General features: G+C 39.3%; 1 protein-coding gene across 2 annotated transcripts; it reads right to left on the bottom strand.

Moving 5' to 3' along the window:
- Window positions 1-4,576: 4,576 nt before the first annotated feature.
- Window positions 4,577-16,160, bottom strand: LOC125377523 (putative ankyrin-containing lipoprotein Lxx09580). Of its 2 annotated transcripts, none has more exons than XM_048391206.1 (4): window positions 16,083-16,160; window positions 7,968-8,061; window positions 5,369-5,410; window positions 4,577-5,087 (listed from the first exon to the last, which is right to left on the bottom strand). In XM_048391206.1, exons 3-4 carry the CDS (start codon window positions 5,406-5,408, stop codon window positions 4,672-4,674), a joined length of 456 nt encoding a protein of 151 aa, XP_048247163.1. In that variant the 5' UTR covers window positions 5,409-5,410; window positions 7,968-8,061; window positions 16,083-16,160; the 3' UTR covers window positions 4,577-4,671. The 2 variants fall into 2 exon arrangements, with proteins under 2 accessions (XP_048247163.1, XP_048247164.1); XM_048391207.1 differs by lacking the exon at window positions 16,083-16,160 and adding an exon at window positions 14,882-15,087.
- Window positions 16,161-18,236: the final 2,076 nt, after the last annotated feature.

Here is an 18,236-nt window from a genome sequence, read left to right as displayed (position 1 = left end):
GTTAAAGTAGACGGAGATCTGACAGGAAGAGTTATTCGCATAATTCAACCTCTGAATACATTTCATGTCTTTGTTGTCAAAACTGCATATGGCCAGATTGAAGTTCCAAGTTTCAGATTGTGATGTTGCCAGAAACTGTTTCTAGTGCGCTAAAACTCAACACCACCAAGTCCGGATTTGCGTCTGTGTTAGAGGACTTGCTGTTTGGCGAATCTTTCGACCACACGAATCCCCAAAACCGGACTTTGTATAGACAGGTTTGCCTTTGTGAACGATGATGACATCGATAACTGCCAATGAAAAGGAAAACACAATGAAAAAGACTAAATTTGACAAGTTGACATGAACTTAGTTCAAATTTATACTGGTAAGAAAAACACGAAAAATAAGACTACTCACACTTTCAATGATGGCATAAGAATAAAAGCAAATTCCTTTTGCAACAACAGTTAGACTTTCCGAAAGACATTATAAACATACGCCATTTCGTAGAATTTAAGTTTGTAACATTGTGTGAAGAAATAAGAACGCGACACTTTTTTATACAATGTATACGTTTTTGTAACCACACGTCAGCACAGTACGGCGCTGAGCGGTATGCAGGCTGACTGACGTCCGGACACCATAAGACTATAAGGGTAAATGACACAGGAAAGGTGCAACTAAACATTATTCTTTGCAAATTTATCAATTCGGCATGCACATCAGACGGTTCAGAATTCGAAATGCCTACTTTGAAGGAGATCAAGGGTAGCACCGAGTGCTACCTTAGCGACAAGATTACCAACATCTGGTTGCGAAATCGATGCACTTTGCTGAACTCAAATAGGTTTTGAAATAAAAAAAAAATAATTAAAAATACAAGGAAAAGAAAACTTACCCCAGCGAGGTGATCCTATGTCCGACATTGAACTAAATGAACTCCGTGAATGCGGACAGCTTGTCACCAAGTCTCCAGATACCGTGTTAGTCTATCAACAGGTATTCGACCATATTATGAATCACATCAAAATATCAACAAACTCCCGTTATCTGACTGTGTCCACTCCACAAGCGCGTTTGACTCAGACAAGTCCTCCTAAAATCCCACATGCACATGTTTCCCATCAGTCACACTTGTCTCAAATCACAAACGATGTTCATTAAACTTGTTGTCCGGATTAAACTGCAACGCCGGTTCTCTTGTCATTCCTGGTTTCGGCTGTCTCATATCTTGGTCAAGTCGGGTCATTCTTTCCGACACTGACAGCAATCGTATTTTTCAAAGTTTACCTACTTGTCGTAACTTTTCTCAATCAAACATGACTTCTGTACATTCCTTCTATGTTGTTGATACAGGTTTTTGCATTTTTACCGAATGACACATGAAAAAATTGACAGGTTTTCCGTGTTTCCTCTTCTCAATGTGAAATTCATGTCCATGGTGATGCACGACGGCTATTGTCTTGTCAATGAGAGGTCTTGTCAAAACAAGCCTTGAATAAAAAGCCTGTTGAACCTTTTTTGAAAATTGTCTTCTTTTATCAATGTTAGATAGTGTACGCTGTATAACTCAGACAGAAATATAACTGCAATAATGTGATCTTTCAAGTTTTGTTAACAGAACTATATTTTTACGCGTAGCAAGACGTTGTTGATTGAATAATGCGGCTGGAGTGAGTGGACAGTGTTTTTTCACACGCGGATTGATACAAAACAGCTGATTCTTGATCGGCGACAGTTCATTGTTTTTTTCTTGAAACATGTCTTTAATATGAATATGGGTAATAAATAGAATAACCCACGAGGTACGAGTGATTACGGAAAATATGTCACTCGTGAAATTAATCTTTTAAGTTCCTCGCTAAAGCTCGGAACTTAAAACATTAATTTCACTCGTGACATATTTTCCGTAATCACTCGTACCTCGTAGGTTATTCTATAATTATGTGTGAGCGCAGCAATGTAGGAAAGTCAGAGCTTGCGATGTTTATTATCACAAAATGTAAGTCAATTCATATTTTTTCATATATTTTTGTTGCTATTTCGTAGGAGATTTACATAATATCATTCCGTACGTGTGACATACTGTCTAAATGTGTGCAAAATTACTACCAATATTGTCTTATACTGAAGTAGTAGAACAAAAGCTAGCGATTCTATGAGTATTAGGACCCAGGTGAAAATTTCTACAGCAACATATTTTTTACTTAAGTGGCGACTATGCTTGTCGTAAGAGGCGACTATCGGGATCGCGTGTCCAGACTCGCCGATTTGGTTGATGCATGTCATGTATCCCACTTACATAGATCGATGCTCATGATGTCAATCACCGGTTTGTCTGGTCCAAACTCGATTATTTACCGACCGCTGTCATAGAGCTGGACTATTGCTGAGTGCGGCGCCATGCAACAAACAAAACAAGACTTCCAGCATAAACCCAGCAGGGGACACCAGAATTGGGCTTCACATATTGAACTGCTCTATTGAGAACATTTCGGGGGACTTAGCGTGCCAGTCTCATGTCCGTATGGCTTCTCGGCACAACGTGTTCTGGCTTTGTCATTTAGCATTTCAAGATTTCAGCCGATGATTCAAGCGAATGGACAACGACAGGACGCACAATTTCGGCAATATATGGCTGGCAAATCAAATGTCCATTCATGATAACCAAATCAGTTCGTCTGTCATGGGTGATACCGCCCCACACCATGACACTACCGCCCAAATACCGATCATGGTCAAGAATTTTTGCCCTGACTACCTCTCGCCGCTACGTCGCCAACAACTTGTTCTGCCATCGTTGTTTCGGAGGCAAAACCATGATTCGTCTGTAAACATCGTGTAATGCCTTTGGCGCACAGCCCGTCGCTGGTTTTGCCTAGCCCACTCCAATTTGTGCCAACTATATAGTAAGTTGTGAGGGTCACACCCTCAACAAGACGCCTTAATTTCAGGCGGGCAACATAGAGCCGGTGTTTAACGATAGATGTTAAAATTCACCACAGACGAGAACTTACACTTTTTGATTTTCCAAACGTTCAGGCAACATGGGATGCTGATTTTCCCCCTCGCCATTTTATCTGTTCACTTTGACTTGTCTGTGCACGTGCAGTCCATGACATGTGTGTGGTTAGATGTTCGACTCAGGTGCAACGCCGTGGTATTGTAACTGTACACCTCAACGATAGCTCATTCAAATAATGAGTTCCCTTACTCTTTGTCGGCAGTATACCATGACCTTTAGAGTTTAGAATTTATATGAAGAGAGACATACGGAAGAAGAAAAAGAACAACATGTTTATGCTCATGATTCACGAAAGTAACAAAGACAAGTTGACAATGTATACACGTTACGTTGTTTTGAAATATACTTTTAACGTGGTGTTATTTTTCAATCAATCCGCCGTCTGGTGTAATTATGTATACGTTGTCATCAGTCATCTGAGATGACGCGTTCCAATACGTCCCAATAAGTAGATCTGCTGACTCAGAAAGTTAATTTGACTGAACCAAGGCACTTTCTAGTTATTGTTTTATTGGATAACGGATGACATAATCGTCAAGGAGAAACAATTCGCTGTGCAGAGATGCGTCACTTGGGCGTTCCAGAATTATATAGTCGTGGATTTGAGTACAAACTTTGATCTGAGGACGCTGATGGTTCTCCACATTAACTGCAATTACATCTAACATGAAACACGCGTGGTTGCAAATTGATTTGAAAAACAACACTCTACTTAAACGATATACATAAAAGCTACTTACCTGTTTAACATTAACTCATATCGTTTGTTCCTAATCATTTGTTGCAATACACGAGCCGGTAAAGTATTTGTCGTGTATTCAATCGCCATGGTTTGTTGCAATACACGAGCTGGTAGATTGTTTGTCGTGTAAACAATCGCCATGGTTTGTTGCAATACAAGGAATGGCTAATTTTGGACAAAGGTCGTGAGTCAACTTGGGAGGACAATTTAAACGCATCTGACAGGCATTCCTATGTTAAGTCTATCCCTGCTTACATGTCAGAAGACATAATGTTTCTTCACAAGGTCTATATATTTCTTCTCTACAGTCTCTGGGTTTGCTGGCATCGGGGGCGCCAACAGAACTGTTGCCAATTTATTTGGTGTAGGCAAGTCAACATATATATGAATAAGATCGTCCTTTGGCGTTGGAATTTACGTTCAGATGACAACATATTTTCAGCCCAAATTTGCATATAAGTAAGTTTATATTTGCACCTGCTCCAGACATGGGCAAATTTGGTCCTGGTTTATATAGATGGACATGAGTAAACGCGTTCATATGACAAGTATACTTACGTCCCTATATTTACACACGTATGCGAATATACACATACATATAAAAGTGCCTGTGAACGGGGCATTATTAGATAACAAAATTGACAGTGGACAGTAAAATAACTAGCGTATCACATATTTGTATTTATAACTAGCATGAAACTGTAAAAAATGGTATAGCTTGCCAGTAATCAAGGTAACGCGACGACACTGGAGACCATAGGATCTTACAGTACATCTGCTACCTGCATGGAGATCCTCAAAAACAACAAACAATCTCACCCAAGTCTGCAATGGAAAACTCGAGGACGTGAACGGCACACGCAACGTCAATGTCTGTAACAACATGTCCTTCTTCAATGTCAACACAAACACTACAATCACTTCACTGATCGACACTCGACACCAGTAGATCCACTACTTCCTGATATCCCCAGAATCTCGCCATGTCGGCCGCTGTCTCCCCATCCACGTTCCTAGCGTTGATTTCCGCGATGTTCTGTGAGAGGACAAACTTCACCGTCTCCATATATCCTCCATCACAAGCCCAGTGAAGGGTGTTGTTGCCGTCATCGTCCACAAGCGAAACATCAGCTCCTTTCCTCACAAGAAACTGTACTATTTCACTACGTCCCCATCGTGCTGCCTCCATCAACGGCGTCCTCCCGCCGATGTTGCTACTGTTGATGTCAACCAGACCTGCTGCCAGGATCCGATTCACAGCTGCCAGATCCCCTTCCATGCTAGCTTTATGGAGTTTGTAGGCTGCCTGAGAGTAATCACGTGCGGCTTTCCGTTTTACTGAAGCACAAAATTAATGAGGTCTTTACCTTACAGCTGCATTTTTCACGTCTTTCAATGATGATAGAAAGGCAGTAGACATTTATATTTAGTCTTGTTATTTGGCAGACATCAAGAAGGTGTTTGTAGAAGGAATGATAAGAGCTGATGATGTGTTTTAACTTTTAGGTATTTACATGCTAAGAATGTTTCTGAAACATTTTACAGTGCTGACAACATTTAGTGTATGTCTGGAGAGTAGTTTGCCCACTACAATACATGTATCGTTGGTTCCAACTCACCTAGTGTATCTAGTCTTCTGGGGATCTCAGACTTGCTCATGACTGTGGAGTGGAATAGAAACTATTTTGATTAAGTAGTATGTCTGTGTGGTTGATGTTGCCAATATTTAATATATGCTGTCATATTACATTATGATTATCGACCTTTTTATTGAAAAGAATATGTTTTTGATGAAGGGTGATGTAATTACAACATCATAATTATGCACACAGCGACATTGTCATCAATGGTCCTAAGTGTTCTCCCATCAACTGTGGAGCTTAGTCTCATATGTGGCAGCAGGACGCGGGGCTTCAGTCATTCTCCAGAGTTTTTTTTGTTTCGAGGAAAGCTACATCACATGGACGTCGTCTGAGACGTACGAGACTTGACATGAAAGCATCCAAAGATGTTACAGAAGTTATATCTGACAACAGCTCTTAAATCTAGGAGTGGCGTTTACAGCAGCCTGTAAAGTATTTTCAATGCAGCAATCATACAGTTAGATCTCTCTAGACGACGGGAATTGAATACGTTAACACCATGCATATGATCACTTTATATGTTGCAAGATTTGACTAGAATTTAGTTCGGTCCATTCACATGTTACTGTACTTCATCAGAATATTTTTTACATTTAGGAGTGACATTTACAGCAGCCTGTAAATATGTCCCAGTGCTGCAATCATATATTTAGGTACTACAGACGACGGGAGGTTCGATTAGTCGGTTCGCATCATTTTGTTGTCTTTCAGTAAACAGTTCAACAAAACTAGACTCCACCTAACAATGACAAACAAATACACAAAAGAAACTGGCCATCTTAAGACTTAAGTAATCATTAACCCTCATTAAACATAATTACACATACCTTGACTTTGCCACATATTGTATTATCTATTTTTGAAATATTAGAACAGCAAAGAGGTGGGTTGTCCGTGCTCAGTTATGATACAATGGGGTTGGATTGATCTGTGGTTTGGAGCTGATGCACTCGTATTTATTTACATAAAGTTTGTCAAACATAACTGATATTCTCATCACCATGAAGCGGCAAGGACTAAGGCGGGTAACTCATACGGGTCACGTGACCACGAATATGACCGTGCCTTTCCGCCGAAGCCAAATCCCTTTCGTACTGAACTCAAACAACAAAGAACGCGTACTTCAGGAGAGATGTCACGCGTTATAAAACAGGCCTGGCAGACGGCGGTGAAAATGAAGACTAGGGGAGCAGAATGGAAGACATGCCGCGTCCAACAGATAGAACAGCGGAACTGACAGCAGAGCCAATAAGGAACCGACGAACGGGAGACGTCAGACATACAGATATGACGAGGTATTTCACCTGTTAATGTTAATATTTTAACATTTTAATCTCCAACAGGACAGGGAAATAAATGTTACTGACAATACCCGCCCTAACAGTTACACCTGGCCAGTCAGAGATGAAAGCCCAAGCGTGGGAACCGCTCGTAAAATCCACGCGGCTGATCACCGACCTGTTGCTAGTACCCCCATGCATGACATGCAGGGATGATCTGACGGCAATGATACTATGTTGTCGGAGGAAAGCTTATGGGCTTTTCTTTTAAAAAGCATTCGCGACGACATGCAACAAGATACTTATAAGGAGCTTCCGTCAAATGGATCATTAAGCAATACCTATATGGGATTGTGTAGATGCGCCAAAGGCATCATTGAAATATTTCGAAAGAAATATCAATGAATAAACAATAGCGGTTCTCATTTATTCGGGCATTTGCTTGGAACGATGTCCAAATATGAGGCAGCACTTGCTCAAATCCTGAGCACAGTTAGGTTGGCAATACAGAGGGTAAGGGTGTATGGATGGCGCTCGTATCACGAGCAGTTTTGCGCTATATAAATTGGGCTAACATTGACAATGACCATTGGCATATAAACTTATTGCATCAACCAAACTTTATTCAGCATGGAATGTTTTACAACCAAAGACGAGAGTCACAATTAAGGCACCATGCTGGGAGTTTCACCAAAATGTTGCCTGCTGACTAGATGAAGAGCTCCCTAAGAAATAGTTGAACTCCAGTGCAAGGGCTGTTCTCCAATCAGGCTCGGCGTCGTCGTGCAGACATATCCACATAAAGAAGGCTCTGCTCTACTGTTGGAGGGTTTTAATTTTGGCATGTAAGTGATTATTCATTATTTAGAAATATTTTGTTTTGTCAACAACAACCATTAATCATTAGAATTTATAAGGAAATATTACAGGGCAGAATTGCCTGTCCCTTTAATACCTCTCTATTGACTAACCTGAAAATTTTGCCTCAACACTGAATACCCAAAAAGGAGATAGTGGAATTTAGATAAATTCAGCATGTATCGTTTCGAGCAAATAATTTCATAAATGACTTCATTGATCAACATGCTGTTTCGGTTCAGTATACATGGTTTGATGCTTCCATTCATATGATCCAGGTGCTTGGAAGTGGTGCCTTGTTACTTTAGGGTGACATAAAGTGTCTTTTGACTGATTCAAGTCAGGAGACACAATTGCCATAAACAAATATTTTGTGGATATTTGTCTCCCTGTGGTTTATAAAATAAGTTGTGCTGTTTTTTTAAAGAAATGCTTACTTCATTGACTGGGCTACGTCATCAGGGTCGAAAACAGGTCAGGTACAGCTCTATTTGGATGTTTTCTCTTTGGCGGCCGAAGAGGTAATGTTGCCTGCAAGACAGCATTCGTAACATTTAAACAATGTGCATCCATTTCGAAAATGAGGCCATACAACAATACAATTTACTGACATTCTTAGATATAGAAACTGATACTATAAAATGGTGAATCTGCAAAGCACAGGAAAAAATCGACCATCACTTTAGTTGAATCCAACAGTTTCTCACAAAGCAAAAAGAGCAGCTTTAAAAAAAATCTAATCACTCATCAGTTGGTCAACTTTGTGGTGGGGCGGCCTTTCTCCCGGCATTTTACCGATATTACAAAGGATTTAAGAAGTCACATCATCAGTTACGTGTGACCAATGTCGTCAAACATGATTTGATACTGATAAGATATTTTGAGAAACCGTAACGGTATCCTATTGTTTCTAGAGAATTTGTGGTATGTCAGCGACCACTTGCAACTGTTTCACGAAGACATTGCAGTGGATTCGGGCTATATTTCAAACTCGTGGCTATGCATATCTGGATAGCTCTTCCAAATAATAAATGCCTTTTCAACACTGATAATTATATAGAGCGACAAAACCCTTTCCATATCCAATAAAAATATCTGCATAAATCGGTTGTACGATTCCGACTATATCATGAGCATTTTTTTATGAATCACTATCAAATAGTAACGATACCAGGTGTTTGCAAAAAGGTGGCACCCGTCACAATAACATTCAAAGTCAAGTCAAGTCATGTATAACATGACACATGAATCGTGGCAATACTAAACACGTTGACCTCTAACTCCACTAGGGTAACGTTATTTGTCTTAAATTGAATCTATTCATCAAGGCACATCCTTGGAAACATTAATACCATTGCTGATTCCCTTTCAGCGATTCCACATCTTAGCACCACAGGGCAAACACACGCGCACATGATTCACCTTTTGGAAGCTTTCAGATAACTTGAATTCCTACAATTATCAATACTTAGTGAGCATGTGATTATGTAATTTCATCTTTATGTAAGTTTCGGTTTTGATTTACCATAGGGCATAATTGACCAGTCCCATTGTGCCATTTTTGCGGTATATTGCCAACATGGCGTTAGTAGGTAAAGCCCCCTTCACTGTAGCCCAGCATATATCTGCCTCTAGTCGCACAGGAATCAAATCTGACCTCACCTTAGCTCAATGTCATCACTGAATATTAAATTCTCTAACAAAGATCAGTAAGGTAGGACAAGCATTATGCATGCTATGGCCCATCAAGATCCAAGGATATGCCCTGTAAAAGCAATGTCACGGTACCTATCAAGACTGTCTGGCTTACCTCAGAAGACACACATATAATTCTTCATATATTTAGATATAAATAAATAAATATTAGATATAAATGCAACATACAACACACATTCTTTATGCACACAACAGCAGCATTAATGGGGGTTTATCCATGTAAGATCAAGTTATGGGGTTGCTAGAATACCGACACAATTATTTAAGCAAAATATCTGCATTGGTAGTGTCCATAATGGTAACACTTAAGTTGCCGATATATGGATAAATGGAACATGGAAAATGTCTGTGTCTGTAAGTTGGGTTTAGCGCTGCTTTTAACATTATTCCAGTTATATCACGTCGTGTCAGCTTAATGTGGGAGGAAAGCCCGAAATGATGCAGGTCTCAGACGTTTACCACTTCGGTGAAACCCAGGAGCATGGGTATGGTGCTGACAAACCTAGAAACATAATTGGGGTGAACCAGGATTCGAACCCACAATCATAGGTTTCTGGTGGAGCCTTTGACGACTGCCCCCCCCCCCCCCCCCCCCCTGGCTCCCACTTGAGAATGAATCAACAATGAAAAGTTCTCCAAATCTCACTGGCTATGTATAATTGAAGTCATTTCAGAGTGCCAAGCTACTGTGACTGTCCATATTTGTCTCTGGGGGATCCCGTAGCACTGGTAAAAGGATTCATATCATATAGGTAGACTTCTGCTAGCCTCTTTGGAGAGCTCTCTAATCGACCAATAAGTACCTGATACTTGTATTGCTCGCAAAGGTGGGGGTGCAAATTGATTAGGCTGTCTATCATATCGTTCTTTACCGGAAGGAAATGTGCTCAATGTTGGCCTAGAAATAGCATATGAAGCAACAATCCAATAATCATATTAGGCATTGTGGGTATCATAGGGGATGGATTCCTTTTACTTTAGCTTATCACAAAAGTTACAGACTTTTGTTGGGACATTTGGGTTGACTGTAGGACAAGTGTTCTGTGGATACAGATACAGAGATCTTTGATGGAGAGGCCTCTGGTCTACACAAGATTTACTAACCACTGACTCATGAATTTCCGGGTCATACTGTTACCTATCACTATTTGTAACATATGCAGTGAAGTCATTGCGAGTAGGCTCAAGTTCTGGGCATTAGGATTCAGTTTCTTTGTTGACTGGGATTCCGGTGATTCATCATTCTTTCTCAACATGGATTCAGCCAGCTTCATGTAGTTCTCTTTCCGAATTCCGAATCTTCCTTACTTGTAATTCAGCATGCATTCGCTCTCGCCACTTTGGTTGCCTTTCTTTCAACCATTTGCGCGCAGATATGCGTTTTGCATATTTCTTCTTAAAGGGGAAGTGTACACGCAAAAATCACTTTCTTTCTTTTTCTAAACAAAACGCAATTTTAGAATTAATTAATATCTGTGTTTGAAAATATACACTCATTGTTTTCACAGTGAAAGTAGGAAGCTCACAATAGTGTGAAAATGATATGCCGTTATGAGGCCTTCGTTTTTCGAGCTAAACAGGCCTGAGTTATGCCCTTAGATTATGAAGTAATTGGTGCCAATTCAACTGGGTCCCTGTCTATTCTCAACGCAAAAGATATCAAGTACCAGTTTGCGGTAAAACAACATGGCCTACGACACACTCCGGCGCAGTGGTGACTCAGCATAACACTATGCTGGCTGGCATCTGAGACGCTAGAATCACACACCTAGACCTACACCACGTGAAGCGGCTCTAACAAAGCATGATGACGTCATAATGTTTATCAATTGGCACCAATGACGTCATACTGCAAGGGGCATAAGCCATGGTGTTTTTGTTGTGGAAATAGAACACTTGGTAAATGTGAAAAATATAAATCGTTTTAATGCGAAAAATATGTTAATTAATTGTGATATTTTTATATTTTTGTCTATGACACTTCTAGGTTAACACTTTTAATGTGGAAAAAGTACAAGAAAAATAGGTTAATTTCCGTGTGAACTTGCCCTTTAAGCTTTATGCTGTGCTCACCACGTTGGGCTTGCTTCTTCATACATGCAAGTTTGGCAGCCTGATGATCCGACAGATTACTGGCAGCTGATATGCGACTATGAACCAGCTCTTATGACTGAGACGTGGCTGATTGGAATCTTCATCTGAAAGTCTGCTGTGTTCACCCGAGATTAGTCTAGTTTATGACCTAAACTTGTGACTTTTATATGAATGTCTCTTAGAATTTCTCTCCGAATGACGTACATCAGAATAATATGACGCTGAGCAATTGGATTCAGATTTGTTTGTTTGGCCCACCCTACTAGAATGTCTGGGGCTCTGAACGGAAATTGTTTCATCCATATCAACGTCGGAGCCTGGCAATACATAGCTTTGCAAATATGAGCGGGGATAGCATTCTCTTGTTGACGAGAGCCGACGCTCCCTCTTTCGATTCCCCAGACGATTGTAGGCATGCAGACACTTCCTCCCTCTGTGCTACTGTCTCTTTGGTTTGGGAATCACGATCCATGTCTCAATGCTTCAATGCATTCGCCATGTAATGTAGGGTCAAATTGGTGTCAAAAGGAATCACACGCTTCACGGAAGTTGCCATTTATTCATCTAAAAATAGGATTAACAAAAAACGAGGAATAATGTTAATCAAGGCACTTCAAACACTTTCTTACAGGTGTCATGTTCAAAAGAAAATACTTGCTTTGAGTAGGTAAACATGATTATATTGTTATATCATATTATAAGTGTCATTGGTACGCAGCGGGATGTGGTGTATATACCAACGGGAAAAGGTAACTGTGCATCATATTAAATTCAATAAGAATACAAGAATAAGGGTTGGCATCACAAGTCATTAAGGAACATGACTCATTACTGTCAAAGGAAATTTCAATGGTGCATGCTACCGGGACCTCATAGTTCGAGATCATGTTCTACCCTTTATGCAAAATCAGGGACGTAACGTCACCTTGCAGCACGCCCACATGTTGCATGTGTTGTAACACACTATTTGAGGCAGAACAACATTGATGTACTGAAACGACCGACTGTTTCCTAACCTTACTTGTATGAATGTCTGTATCGGTTGTCTTCTGAATGTTTAATTTGGTTCAAGTGCTAGCTAGTAATTCTTATGTTATATTTTGTATCCACCTTCACAATGGCGGTTACAATCATGTATATATGTTTCAGTTTATAATATGGTAGTATGGCATTTTGTATACTTTTATCTGATGAGAAATACATTTAATTAGTGTATTGTCAGTTATATTGGATTCAGGCACATATTCACTGTGCCGGGTGCGTTGTTACACGTCCATGTCAAGGGGCTTTCGGGTAGTGCATTAAAGCGTACGCGTTCGCTCGTCACGCCGAAGATCCGGGTTCGACTCCCTACATGGGTATAATGTGTGAAGCCCATTTCAGGTGTCCCCCGCCGCGTTATTGCTGGAATGTTGCTAAAAGCCGCATAACACCGTTCTCACTCACTTTCTCCCATGTAACCGACATTGCACTCATTGCTTATAGTCTGTTTCAGTGTTGTGTCATGTGTTGATATACTATTCTATATGTTAACAGTTATATCATATATCAAGGAAAGGGTTTTGTTATTGTAAACAGTTTCATTCAGGAAGTATTTGCATTGTAGGATGGATGCTTCATATTTGAAACACAACCTACATTTGCAAAAAAATAATGTGTGCGTGTGTCTGTGTGATTGGGAGACCTGACGGTCAAGGCTACTCAGTATAAACTAGGGCAAAAAAGGTTTCTGTACACCATAACAAGAACTTTTGAATAGAATTTGGTCAACCTGATATCTAATATGAATAGTTCAATTGTCCTGAAATTTCGGAAAAAATCATGAAACATCAGATATTTCCGATCATGGGATGATGAACTAACTGAACACTTGTAATGATTGTGTCAAATATCAAAGACGCTTTTAAGGTCACTCATGAAATGACTTGTACATTGTTTCATTCAAGTGTTTGTTGGTATTGCATGGTTCATATATGTAACACCAGCTAGTTTGCAACATGTTCTCAAACATGAGACTAAATGAGGCTAAAGGCAAGACCACTCGTTAGGAAGTAGACGCCCTAAAACACTGGTGTACAATATAACTTGTTCATTTATATTTGGAATTTTATGAAACTAACTATATATATGCTGTTCATGGCTGAAATTAGAGGTCCAGGTACATAATCCATATTACTTCCGCTTTAATGGCATCATTTCCGGTGTGGAAAAAAACATGTGCAATGAAGCCTTTACCTTACTAACATCACTTCCGGCTTGAAGAAACGTGTCCAATGCAGTGCCACTCTGAAGCAGCTAAGGATCATGTCTTTAACTGCCTTAATATCATAGTTACATACACTTCATCATTAAGATTGAATGTCCTTTGTATTACCTTAATAGGAACGTTATTTGTACTTCTGCTTAATTACCTTGTCCCTCAATTTCAGCCAATCACATGCTTGATTATTCTATAAGAAATATAAAACGTCAACGGTCAAGAGAATATTCAATCTTGTTTATCTAGCCAAATATAAATCAAATATGTGCCTTGCTGGAATTCAATGTAACAACGATGGAATAGCATATGCTACTGTGACAATAGGTCACATTGACCTACAACTGATATGAAAGATTGTCATCACTTGTCATACATAAGTATTCAAACAATATAAGCATTATAGGCAGAAAATGTCATTTAGTGAAAATGACAAACTTTACGAATTTCCTTGACCTAATAAGCAGGTCACTCACAACCTTTTGAGATCGCGCCACCACATCGAAGGATGATCTTATTGTACTAACGTAGAGTAAATGCTTTTTAACCTTAATATTAAGATTGACCTTGGCCTTTTAAATGAATGGTTCTTGCGTCAAACATATTTCCCCGTTGCTTTAAAGGAGATATGATATCAACGGGATGTCCGTGTGCCGTGTGGTTCCAAAAAGCAAATGCGGCGTCGATGGTCAAATTCAGACAAAACCTTAATGCATCCCCATGTGGCGCTGTTTAGTTTATTTGCAAATTTATGAGGTGGAATTAAAATATTTTAGAAAGAGATTCATTGAAGGATCCTTAGTAATGCCCCGTGATGACTAAGAGCACCATGCGGGTAGCACAGGTACGGTAAGTCCCCATGGTCCCTGGTATGGTGACCTAACTTTAGCTGTTGGTGATCTCTAGCCTGTTTTTGTAATGTGTCGTCTGTCATAATCTGATCATTTTATTGTTCTAAAACCAGTTTTACAATTATAATCTGTGATATACTGCTCGTTGTTGTACTGTCATTCGATGACAGTTTTATTTATATACAATATAAAGGCATAACTTGTTCAAGTCACGATATTGCTCAAATATTGCCGATCGGACTTGAAATATTAACTCACTCACTCACTCAGGGTAGAATGTGTCACCAGCACCCTATTGTTTGTCGTAAGAGGTGTCTAAAATTAAGAAGCCGTGTGGATTTCGGATCAGAATTAGTCCCTAGAAACAGTCTCTTTCTAAGTATGTTTCATTATAAACAGGTACACGTTGTTGTAAATACATTGTGCATTTTACCTGTGCCCTGCTGTTCTTGTGGTTGGTTTATCTCTCTGGACCGTACACTGATCATTTTCAGTGAATCTGCATTTGTGTCATGTCCGAATCCAAGTGTGATATTCTGTTAAGTGTTTGTCAACTTTACATGAATGAGTGACGTCCAATTGATCCCTTAAGTCACACAACTTTAAGGAGGCTCCACGTTTCAGCTGTACACCACACTCCACAGGGTAAAACATGTTTGATAGGCATTACTTAGAAGTTGACAGATGACAAGTTCGACACAATTTTATGCATAACAACTTCTTTAATACTGTAAAAGGCGACGTTTCGGTATAGATCCTTATTCCGTTGTCAAGCAAGGATCTATACGGGAAACGTCGCTTTTTACAGTAATAAAGAAGTTGTTATCCATAAAATTGTGTCTACCTTGTCCACAGGGAACTCATGCATGCCCATTCTCTTAAACATATCCATGTATTTTCTTCTTTGTCATTGAACCCAGTTGTCAAGGCATACACTCCATGTATTGAGATTATAAATGTAAAGTGGTTTAATTTGTGCGTCAGATTAGTCCAAATCCAAAGGGTATTCAAGTGTCCACCTGAACAAATAGGGTAACATATAGTACAAATCAGTAGTATGTGGGTTGTGCCACCAGTGGGGTAGGATACGGTCACCTTTTCGCGAACACCTATTTGATAATGATTGATAAACACATGCTTATGATACAGTCCGAATCGTTATGTCTTATGATTATGGAGAGGGTTTTGTCACTATTATATACATAAACTCAACCTTTATGCTTTATATGCGTTGGCGATTCAGACATTAGTGCTTTCTTATTGCTTGCCATCTTTATAATCAATACATGATAAGTGTCACGAGATGATCACGAGAAATTACCTACGTCTATTCTTGAAGAACTAAAAACGAAATTAAGTAACAAATTCAATTTTAAAGATCAAGTTCGCAGGAAGAATTTGTTGGATTTAACGCACATTTGTCAGCTTTTCTAAATCATTTAACAACTGTAAATTAAACGTGAATGAAAACATTGGTATTCATTATTTTGAACTGTTTGGTTATACAATCTTTATGTGAAAAGTAGTGCAACACAGACACAGCCCAGATAAAACAATGAGATCAGAGTAGTTTCTGTCGTAGAATACGGAAATGTACGTACAATTCAATATTTGCATTCAAAGACATATCTTACCTTCGTCGTGCACGTTATATCACTGTCACCTCGCAGCTCAGTCATGTCTCTTGTCAGATACTTGCGACACTTGGTCTTTGTGACTGGAAAATGCATTGTAGTTATTTTTATAATGCTTATTCGGGACAAGCGCTCCGCGCGACGTTCATTATTGTTGTAATAGTGCAAACCACTTGAATAGGTCTTTAGCAACCCATGCTTGCGGTAAAAGGCGATTATGCTTGTCGTAAGAGGCGACTAACGGGATAGGGTGGTCAGGCTCGCTGACTTGGTTGATGCATGTCATCTATCCCAATTGCATGGATCGATGCTCATGATATCAATCATTGGATTGTCTGGTCCAGACTCGATTATTTACAGACCGCCGTCATATAGCTGGAATATTGCTGAGTGCGTGTTAAACAACAAACAAACAATAGGTTTCTTTAAAACTTCATTTATTCAAAATACCTAATAGTGTCAATGTCTCCAAGTTCACAGAAGATCTGCAGCAAACATTCGGCATGTCCCTCTGGCCATAAGCTTCCTCCTGTCAGGACCCTCAATCCCCAGAGCCGTCTGTAAACATCTATAAATGTCCATTAACACCTCCTTACGTCGCCGGATCTTACATCAGGTCTTTTATTATCCAAAACAGCTTTATTACACTGCTATTTGCATTGTTCTGTTTTGAGATCACCTACATCTGTACAGTTATTATGTTTTAGTGAACAGTGCGAAACAGTGCGGCATAAAAAAATCTGTTAAAAAGAAAAATAATAACTCTACCCAAAAAACGGGCCCCCATCGATTTCGCTCGTTACACGTTTTATGATAAATAAAACACGGCAAACTTTCGTGTAGTGAGTGAGTGAGTGAGTTAATATTTAAAGTCACATCGGCAGTATTTCAGCCATATCGTGACATGAACAAGTTATGCATTTAGATTATATATGAAAAGCTGTCATCGAAGGACAGTACAACAACCAGCAATATATCACAGATTAAGATTTTAAAACTAGTTTTAGAACAATAAAATAATCAGATACAATACAAACGATACAATATAAAAACGGGCTGTAGATCGCCAGCAGCCAAAGTTAGGCCACCATACTAGGGACCATGGGGACTTACGGTACTTCTGCTACCTACATGGTCCCCAGCAGGATTTATACCATCCCTCAAACTTTCGTGTAGTAGTCGCTAGATGTCAGGACTAATGTGCATTCATCAGATTCCCATGCCCTACACAGTGGCAATTATTTGATATGTGCTAAACTAACAGAAATAATTGTTCAAGCAATGAACAGTTCAATGTATCCTGCTAAGATTGAATGGGTGATGCTTGTTGTCTTTGTTATATGTGTAAACAGCTGCATGTAAGGTAATTTGGCCATGAAGTATAACTAAAGCTTGAGGTATATTGATTATCTGATATCGTTCAATAACCATCAAATAGCCAATTCCCTTCCACTGATCTACCCACCTGAACTAAACATAATGGAGACCAGTATCAACATATGTTTCATTGGTGGGGATTGGAGATTCATTTTATTTTCCCTGAAATAAGGACACATGTGAGACAGTCAAAAGTACGTTTACATTTGCTTGAAATTAAAGGTGTAATTTTAATGTTATGATACGACTCTTGCTGTATCCGTATCACACATATATCTTTGTTAATGCCCATAACTCAGATGTGGGCGATAATTAATAAAGTGAATATAAATAATTTCATGGATAGCTCCTCATCACCTTTTTTCTGCCCATCAAGATCTAGTTTAGTATCGTGTACCCTCTCTGTTTAACCTATACCGGTAGAGCAGATTTGTCGTCATATTCTTTGACGATCCACAATCCCTCATCTCGGGCACCAACTTCATTTCCCCATATCTGGAGAGGAGCTGCATTTCTTTTCTGACTGCTTTCCTTCATTCATACAATGTATTCAATCACAATTTATTTCATTTTCTTTTTCCTGAAATGAAGACGCATGTTTGACATCATAGAATAGATTGACATTTGATTACATATTAACATTTTAAAAAAAGATCCAGTTTCAAATGGGCTTTCAAGTTTCACTGACTTAACCTTAAGGGGCTAATATGGAAATTTCACATCAGTGATTATAGTGCTTAATAATATGTTAAATTTTGACCCTTTTCACAAAGTAGT

The sequence above is a fragment of the Haliotis rufescens genome, unplaced genomic scaffold, assembly GCF_023055435.1.
Source record: "Haliotis rufescens isolate VD_foot unplaced genomic scaffold, xgHalRufe1.0.p SCAF_9, whole genome shotgun sequence".
Lineage (NCBI taxonomy): Eukaryota > Metazoa > Mollusca > Gastropoda > Lepetellida > Haliotidae > Haliotis > Haliotis rufescens.
This window is presented reverse-complemented; position numbering and strand designations above follow the sequence as displayed.

Excerpts from the sequence above, each read along its gene's own strand:
- LOC125377523 (XM_048391206.1), bottom strand. The coding sequence starts at position 5,408 with ATGAGCAAGTCTGAGATCCCCAGAAGACTAGATACACTAG. Across the intron at positions 5,088-5,368 it reads CAGAAGACTAGATACACTAG|TAAAACGGAAAGCCGCACGT; the intron begins GTGAGTTGGAAC and ends TTTGTGCTTCAG.